General features: G+C 29.4%; 1 protein-coding gene across 1 annotated transcript; it reads right to left on the reverse strand.

Annotated features, from left to right (window-relative positions):
• Positions 1 to 1,074: 1,074 nt before the first annotated feature.
• LOC113858972 lies at positions 1,075 to 3,575 on the reverse strand. The gene is made up of 5 exons (XM_027491784.1): positions 3,312 to 3,575; positions 3,116 to 3,234; positions 2,967 to 3,024; positions 2,435 to 2,512; positions 1,075 to 1,755 (listed from the first exon to the last, which is right to left on the reverse strand). Exons 1-5 carry the CDS (start codon positions 3,490 to 3,492, stop codon positions 1,562 to 1,564), a joined length of 630 nt encoding a protein of 209 aa, XP_027347585.1. The 5' UTR covers positions 3,493 to 3,575; the 3' UTR covers positions 1,075 to 1,561.
• Between the last annotated feature and the right edge of the window lie 6,396 nt (positions 3,576 to 9,971).

The following is a 9,971-nucleotide window of genomic DNA, read 5'->3' on the forward strand; positions in this document are numbered from 1 at the left end:
GACAATTAAACAATTAGCAAGAGGTTGCTTATCTTAGAAGAATTTAGAGTATGTAATCTCTCACTTCCTCTTCTCTTTTTATGACTAATCTACCCACCTATTAGGGTACTTCTTAGTGCCCAGTGGTTTACTCCTCTAAAGTAACCTCGCATCATGAGCCTTCTTATCCAAGCAGCCAGCTCGTGTTAACTGCGCACGTTAACATGAACGGATAATTCACATTCAATTTTAACAAAAATGAACCCTATTCAGGGGTGAAATTGGACAAAGGTTAGCTTCTTCTTTTTAAAAACAATTTTTAATATAATATTTATCATTGTTGAAATTTACTATTAAAATTTAATAAATTATGTTAAATATGGGATGATGTGCTTAATTTAATAATAATTTAGGGGAGAAAAGTACTTTTTACCCTAGATTTAATCAAATTTACATTTTGAAACAAATATATATATTAGATTTAATTAAATTTTTCTTTGAAAATTAATTTAATTCAATATCCATTGTTTTAGTTTTCTTAAGATATTTAAAAATGTTTTTTTTAAAAGAGTTTGAAGAAGTAAAATTTGTTATAATTATAAAAAACATTTTTTCAATTTTAAAAGATAGTCATAATTGCTTTTTTTTATTCGAAAGCTATTCAAAATAGCTTTTAAAACAAGCTAAATACAGATTATTTTTCAGATTTTGATTTTCTCATAATCTTATACCAAATAACTAGTAAAGCTGAAAAGTTTTCTTTGAAAAAGATAAAGTACTTCTTTACTCATGAAATAATTCCAAACAAACTGTCCTCAATATGCAAAAACTGTTGCTCTCTACCACTTCTTTTAAATATAAATTATAATTTGAGTATAAATATTATCTGACTTAAATTAACAGCTTAGTGAATGCTTTCCATGATACTAGCCATTGTTCATTCAATCATTCTTAAATGGGACTCACTGTTCAAACTTCACATTTCAAGTCCAATTACAGAAGAGGGAGGAAAAAAGTAAAATAGTATTAAATACAAAATCCTACATCGATATTGTCCACCCACAATAAAAATAGGATATATCCAAATATGTTCTCCAGAACCAGAATTCAGAATCATTATAAGTGATACTGAAATTGATATTTATGAATCTTGTTCAAGAGAGAACATTGCAGGTCAATAGCCAAAGCAATGTGAGTTTTTCAAATGATAACGTTGAGCAGAGAGATATATACACAAAATAGGAGACGCACATTGCTTGGTAGCAGTAACTGTCCTCGTATGAAAAGCTCAGATGAAAGGGTCCAAATTCCTCACATTTTTATCATTTTTGCAAAATTTGTCCCCAAAAGAAAAATCTTAACATGGTTCCTTTCCACGCTTAAAAACTTGTCATGCTTCATGCTTCAGCATACATATTTACATATCCCATCTTAGTCAGGTACAGTTATACACATTAACAGAATATCCCTGACACTGGAGTAGCAAATGCTAAACAACATGATGGAATATCAAATTGCAGCAGAGAAGACATAACGGATGAAACAAAATCCATTGCCTATGTTCAAAATAAAACAATGCAAACTACAATGGCAAAAGCATGACAGGGCAGGGAATGAACTCGGCAAGCAAATTTGCATCTATATGCTTTGTATGAATTGCTTCCATGCTAATAACTACCAAATCCAAATTGAGGTCATCAGCAACATCACCAATAATTGCTGTTGGCTTGTTCCCTTCACCAAGCCTCTCTAGCAGATTATAGTCCTTCAATCCACCTGCATGTTTTATCATGAAATCCGAAAAAAGTACATGGAAAATAAGTGATAATAATCCTGAATCATAATCTAACTATATGACATGAATGTATACTTAAAAATTATAAGAATAAGACACCGAGATCTCTAATTCTTTAATGTCACCAGCATACATGAAACTTTTACTTATACCAGTTGTACATTCAATATAATCTTAAGACAATCAACTATCCATAAAATACAAAGAATTTTTCCGCTATGGGTGATCAACAATATGGATCAAAGTAAAGGCAGGATACTTTGTCCAAAAAATAAAATAAAATTATGAATGACCAGTCAAAAACAATTCATAATTTAATATAAAATAATCATTGCATAACAGCACAACTGATTGAGGTAATTCCGGTAAAGAGAAAAATAGAAAAGCTTTTACTAGTAAATGAAACAAAAAAAAATCAGCTGACATTATTCCTGACATGGTATGCCAGATTTATGACAGCTACCATTTCCCATAATTCACTATATAAAGAACCTCTTGGGCTCTAAAATCAAATTCATGCTTTAGGCATGCATAATTCACCTTTACCACAAATATATAAAAGTAATTGAGCCAATACATATACAAACTTGCCGTTCGAAAACATTCTAAAAAAATACTCATGCTGTAAAAGGGTGCTCCCCAAACGAGAGCTATACAAACCTTCAGATAGATGCCAACGGATGCTGGATAATTGGGTCTCATGCTCAGGCAATGACTCCCTCTGTTGTTCATCAATAACTGTAAAACATATAAAGCACATACACCCTTTAACCGTTCAGCTAAATACCAAGGAAAAAACGTCTGAAGGTACCAAAAACAATCAGTTATCTCTTCAACATACTTTAATTCAATTTCAAACGTGTGTATGTACAGATCGTCCATAACATAACACTGTAAAAGGGATTTCCCATTACAATTTAAGAGTTTAATTTTAGTTTACTGTATATGATTTTTATATTATCTATTACAAAAATCAACAATTCTTGCTAATAAGATAATTCATGATTGAATTGCAGTATAAAAAAAATCAATGTATTTAAATTTTTTTTTAAACTTTAATAAAATTAATTTCAAAACTTTAAATATAATTAAAATGTATATCTAAATTAATTTAAACTACAAATTTACATAAAATGTATATTTGTTTTATTAAAAAATACGAGAATGAAATCGGAAGCTGAACATAACATACCTACAACTGTAATGTCAGCTCCGTACTTTTGGGCTAAAGCAGTGGTGGTTGCAATAGCCTAAAAAATAAATAAAAACACAAGTCAGAAGACACAACACAGTAAGAAAAAAATTGAAGTGAATCAGAGAGAGAGAGAGAGAGAGACTCACTTGCTTCGTTCCCTCTGAGAGATACGGATTCCTATCCGTAATTGGCAACAGCAAATGCTTGAACTGCGTAAAGGCTTCACTCGTCACACTCACTTCGGGTTCTTGCGCTTTAACCTTAACTGAATTAATCAAACTAAACTTTCAATACAACCAGAAAATAATTTTAAAAATATTAAAAACAAAATTTAAATTTGACCTTTTTGACCGATCCTGCGGAACCTGGCAAATGCTGAGTGTTTATGGGGTCGGAAAGGGGGAGAAGAAGACAAATTTAAACACTCTGACGAAATCGACAAGGATGGGTTCGGTGTCGAGGGTTTTGGGCACTTGGGAGAGGGTTCGACGGGGACTGCAACTAAATAATGAACGAACGCCATCAAATGGTTGGGGAAGGTGGTATTGGGTTTCTAGCTGAGTTAAGACTGAAGAACAATGGAACAATATTAGGGTGGCTTCCAGAAATCAAGAGAAAACAAGTATATAGTATAACAGTAATATTATTAAATAAGGACAATTTTAAGAATATTGAATAAATTATTAAATTAAAATTATTTTATTAAAAATGTATTATTTTTTATTTTTTAATAAAAATATTATTTATTTTGACATTATTCATAAAATAAAGAGATAAAGCTAAATGAGAAGAGATTGATAGCATGTTTGTGAGGTGTATAGAGAAATGTGTACAGGTGCCCTGTGCTGGTGCCACCTGTTGTCATGGTCACACAATTGCAGTGTAGTACTATAGGGTAACACATGCTAACTCATGGATTATTTTATTTTTAAATTTTAAAAATATTATTATTTTTAATTGCTTTTTTTGTTATGTCATTAGTAGTTTTGCATATTACAAATATGTGATTTTAAAAAAATTATATATTATGTAATAGAAATTATAATATGTCAAAATTACAAGTAATTCTACTTAGGTAAAATTTATGTATATAAATAAAAAATTAATAAGATAATTTTTTTTAAAAATTATGTGCTTATCTCTTGTAGTTTCAGTAATAAAACTCATGAAGAACGTAATTTTTACATTTTATATGATGTAAGTTACTTAATTTACATATTAAATGACTTAAATAGGGATAAAAATAGATCAAATTATCTTACAGAGCCTACGACTTAACTTTTTTAAAGTCTAATTTAATCTGGTCTATTTAATTAATATGCTTAATTTAAGTTTTTCAAAAAGCTTAATTAATTAAATAGATCAGACTTGAACTTAAGAAAAAATATTAGGCTTATTAAAATGGTGTATTTAAAATTTATAATATATTAAATAAATTTATATAAAATTATAATATAACAATATTTAAATAAATTAAATTTTAAAGTAATAAAATCTTAAATTAAAAACTTAATCCTTTTCGTTTGAGTTGAAGAATGTCTTTACTATATACCTTCTTGGAGAGAGAACTCTACTTATTAGATTCTTTTGCATATCCTATACATGTAATCCTGGGTTACATACACCTAGTTCGTTTCATCTCATCCAACATCTTCTTACAATTTTGCGTACTTATTTATATTATAATATTTTTTAATAGTTTATAAATGCCTTATAACTTTTAAAAGACATACTTATTTATATGGATTAATAATCTATTTATAGGGAAACTTAATAACTTATTAAATGTCTAGACCATTAAAAAGGCTAATAGACCAAATTAGACTTTTAAAAAACTCAAATTAGGTTTAATAAAAAGCCTATGGCAGATGATAGACTAGACTTAAGTTTTAAAATTATTAATCAGGCCAGACCTATTTATATAAAATTTAACCTATTTCCATCCTTAGGCACAAACAATCTCATTTTAGCAATGACATTAACCAAATGATGACTAAGATCTTACATGTCACATGATTCAATTATTGTTTATCATAAATTATTAAATTATGACTCATTCTCTTTTTTCTTTAGGTGAATTCCTAAATGCATTGGTTGAAGTAAAATTACTATAATGGGACAGAGTAAAAATGTACTTTACACCCTTTTTTTTAAACAAAAATGTTTGCAATCTTAACATGTGTCATAATCTCTTTATTTCATTTGTGTAATATGCAAAACTCTTAAAAGAATAAGATTTTTTCTTTTATATGTAATATGCAAAACTAAAAGTTACATGGCAAAAACATTCCATATAGAAAAATTATTCTAAAAAAATATTATTTTAATAATTAGTTTTCTTAAAATAAATAAGGCATAACTTATTATTTAATTTAAAAAAATAACAACACGTCTAAAATTTAAAGAGTAGGGGTAAGTATGGATTAGTTTTGCATAAAATCAATCTAAATCTATATTAAATTAAATTATATGGATTAGATTTTAAACCAATCTATTTTAATTTTTAAAAAATTAAATTAAACTTGATTTTAAAATTTAGATTTAATTTAAAACCGTTTTTAGTAATATACTTCCATAGTAAAATTTATGAATATATATATATATATATATATATATAATATTCTGTATTTTCATTTTATGTAATATAAATTAACATTATATAATATTATTATGAATTAATATATTAAAAGTATCTTTATAAGATATAAAATTTGTTATGATAAAATAATTAAAAATATAATTTTTGAAATATATTTAATAAAAATATATTTTATGTGTATATAAAATTTATGAATATACAAATCTATATCTATTATATATATACAGTAAAAGATAGATAATCTCAACAAAATTTAACAAAATGAAAAGTATGACTTTACTAAACAAGCAAGAAAAGCTCATTAATAATAATATATACAGGACTTTTCTCACTTATTGTTTTCTTTGCATACTTGAGCGCATTTGTAAAAAACTTGAGTTTTCAACAAGGCTCACACAGGAGCACTGGAGTCATGGGGCAAACTACTCACTAAACATGAAAATTGGTTTTTAATAAATTAAATTTGGATTTATTAAAGGATATCCAAAACTTATCTCAATAAAAAAAATGGGTTGGATGTCAGGTTTAAAAAAAAAAAATAAGATTTTTAAATTTAATTTATTTTGGTTATAGATTGGATCATTAAATCTAAATTTTTTGTATACCTCTGTCAAAGAGTTAAGAAAAATAGATTATATGCAATATGAAAAATAGCAGGATTTGGATCCTCTCTATTATTTCTGCTTTTGAAAATTTAAATTTTCTTAAGCAAATTATTTTTGCTTAGCTATTCACTTAAGTGAATCTACTTAGGAAATGATTTGTGTGTGTGTGTGTTGTGTGCAATTATCTGCTTCCTTTTTCCTAATTTATGACTGAAAGAGACATATTGGTGAGAGAAAGAGAAGGACTCTGAAGTCACCCACACTAGACATGTACTATGGGAATTGTGAAAATGGACAATAAGCACATGGTTTGCAAAATTAGAAACTTGAATGAAGCGGTTTTGATGGACGGTGATTAAGGGCATTAAACTAAGCATATCGAGTTTCATAATAATCTTTGTAAAGTGAAGGGTAAGATGCAATAGGTTGAAGAGCTTGTTGAAAACATGCTTCAAAATTAACATAACTTGGGTACCACCATGTATAGTTGCTTGCTTGCACATAATTGACAAGAATATTATAATATACCTAAGGAGTTGTGTGCAAAGAAAAAGGCCAAAGAGACCAATATAGTATGCGAAAAGATGTACAAGAGATGCTACAATTTAAATGCTTAAAAAATGGTGCTATGTCACTTAGATGTATATAATGAGGACCATTAACGTTGATGAAATTTGTGAGTTCTCCACTCCACTTAGTCTCTTACAACACGTCTCTTTGGCTAGTATTAGGCATAGTCTCTCTTACATGCAATGTAAAAAGTTATGAAGCACCCCAATTAATTCGCTTAAGCAAATAGTTAAGCAAAAATAATTTATTTAAGTAAATTTAATTTTGTTTAAACAAAAATAAACTAAACATCTTGCATAAAGTAGAGAGGATCTGGAAAAAAAATAGTATAGACTTTATTTTACAAACTTGTATATTTTGTGCGTTAATGATAAAATTAAATTTTAAGAAATTAAATATAAAAGTAATTTTATGAAAAAAAAAAGCATTGAAACAAGCATACTCTACAAATGTATAAAAAATTGTTAATAATTTTATGGAAAATAAAGTTTATATTCTATTTATTATAATTATATAAAAATATTTTAAAAGGTATTTATAACTTTACTTTTTACAATTTATGCAAAATAGTTAAAATTTTTATTTTTGTTGAGTTCTAATAGTTGAAATATTTAAAAATTAAAATAAATTTCTTACTAGAAACATTTTGACCAAATTAATTTATTTATTTTTACAAAACTTAAGTATAATTGCATACCTGTTGTTACCGCTATTTATTGATGAAAATTTGAAATTTATTTTAATAATATTAAGTACAAATCTTTTATTAAAATAAAGCTTTAATTTTAATTAGTTTAAAGAACAATATTAAGTTTCATGGTAGCTAGTTAGTTAGCCTTTTACTTATGGCAATGGGATGGTGTTGAATTTTTCTTTCTCCATTCTTATCATGTTCTACCTCGAACGAGGATGAAATTCTAAATCTAACCTTGTTGCTTTGGATTCTGGGTTTCTCTAGCCCCTTTTACCCTCATTCTACTTACTAAATCAATATTTTAGACTTTATTTGGTAATTTTGGAGAGAGAGTGTAACACATTAAACTTAATTTCAATAAATAAGGAATTTCGCAAATTTTTGAAATAATAAAACTTTCATTTTTAATCTAAGTTTCATCAAACATTTCAAATAAAGAAAGGGGGTTACAAATTACATTAAACAATTGCTACAAGACTTATTCAAATATAACAGTTTTCAAAGTAATATCCTAAGTCCTATAGCAGTTCCATCCACCCCTTTACTGAGTCCAGTACTGATCGTCTTGATTACCTAAAAAATGAATGTAAGGGTGAATACTCTACACTACCCAAAGACACACAGTCAACATAAAGTCTCACCTCTAGCACATTTCCAATACATTAAACAATTACAATCACAGGCAACATTTCACATCCATAAGTACAATTCATAAGCTCATGCATACGCACGCTAGCCATACTCACTATAGTACTGTGATCACAGATTTACACTATGAATGGTTGCCAGTTACCCCCGCCTCACAGATACCACGTGGGCAGTAACGGGTCGCTCAGCAAGGATAGTGGTCAGAGGTCTAGTCAGGAAGAGAGTGTGTGGCCCGTGGTGCACCCCTTCCGCAGTCGGTGTTACCACCACTCCCTCTTCTCCAAGGTATTTTTACCGTTCTCATCTTCTACACCCCTAGTGTATTACTGAACCATTTACAGCACATTACAACGGCACTAACACGCCCATTCACACATGCAGTAATCGTGTTTACACAAGGCACACAGCCCACATTCCATTTCACAGCACACGTCACGTAGCCTACAATTATTGTTCATATTACACGGCCCTTAGGCCCACATTTTCACAATATTAATTCAAATATACGACACAAGTGCCCATACCCTATTCACAAGACTTGGCATACATGTCCTCATTCTATCACACAACACTTTCATAGAATTCACATCCAGTAATTTCGAGTCAACACACATAATATTCACATATCACGGCACATGGCCCACATTACATTTCTCAGCAATTTCCTACCCACTAACTCAGCCACAACACAATATTCAACAAAATAACAACAATTCATGCACAAAAGAGTAGGATAGAGCCCTTTACCTTGGATTGAAGACCCACACTCAAATTCGACCATGGACGTGCTCTCTATACAAATTGTGGCCTAAAACACATGGAAGAACTCCATGAGAACCCAAGGAAACCCAGAAACAGAGAAAAAGGGATGAAAAACAGAAATCCAGAAATTATATAGGTATGAGACTACAATTAAGGATAACTTAAAGGAATTGATTAGAACTACCTATACTAACAGAATGCATTTACTTTTTGGTGACCTATCACTTAAGAACTCCAAAGTTAGGCATGCTTAACTTAGGGCAATTATGGGATCAATGACCTTCTAAGAAGTTCTCGGGAAGTGTTTGAATGAAGATAAAGCACGCTGAAAAGTCTTATGTTAGTTTGTGGGGACAGTCATCAGTCTTGAATAAGTTGCTGAGTTGTTACAATAATGGTCTCAGAGTAGACTTTTCTCCTAGTACGGTATGGTTCGAGGACGAACCAACTGGAAGCTGATGTGCATGTGACACCTGGGCGCTAGGCAAGGGTGAGGAGTGATCGCTAGTGCAATGTGGCATGGATAAGGAGCAACTACCTGGCAAACATTCGGCGGTAAGGGCACATGAATGAATCAAACTTACACCGGAATGAGAGAGATCCAGAGACTGTATAGGTACGAGATTATACAATTAAGGATAACTTAAAGGAATTGATTAAGACTACCTATATCAACAAAATGCATTTACTTTTTGATGACCTATCACTTAAGAACTTTAAAGTTAAATGTGCTTAACTTGAGGCAATTTTTTGGGATGGGTGACTTTCTCAGAAGTTTCCGAAAAATATGTCAGTGAGGATAAAGCTGAAAAGTCTTGTGTTAGTTTGTAGGGACAATCATCAATCCCAAATAAGTTGTCAAGCTCTTACAAAAAATAACTTTTAAATTAATAGAGCATTGAATGTTATTTTAGATCTTTAGGATTCTTCATAAAATCCTATGTATGAAATTCATGATTTTCATAATTAAACTTACACATCCACTCTCATAGTCTCAATTCATCATAAAAATTAACTTTTGTATTGATAGATTATTCAATGTTATTTTAGATTTTCCCAATGCCCTCTCTAATTGCATATGCTTTGTATAATTTTTGCAATTTTTGCTTAAGTCATATTTTTTT

The sequence above is a fragment of the Abrus precatorius genome, unplaced genomic scaffold, assembly GCF_003935025.1.
Source record: "Abrus precatorius isolate BTA unplaced genomic scaffold, Abrus_2018 Scaffold2, whole genome shotgun sequence".
Classification (NCBI taxonomy): domain Eukaryota; kingdom Viridiplantae; phylum Streptophyta; class Magnoliopsida; order Fabales; family Fabaceae; genus Abrus; species Abrus precatorius.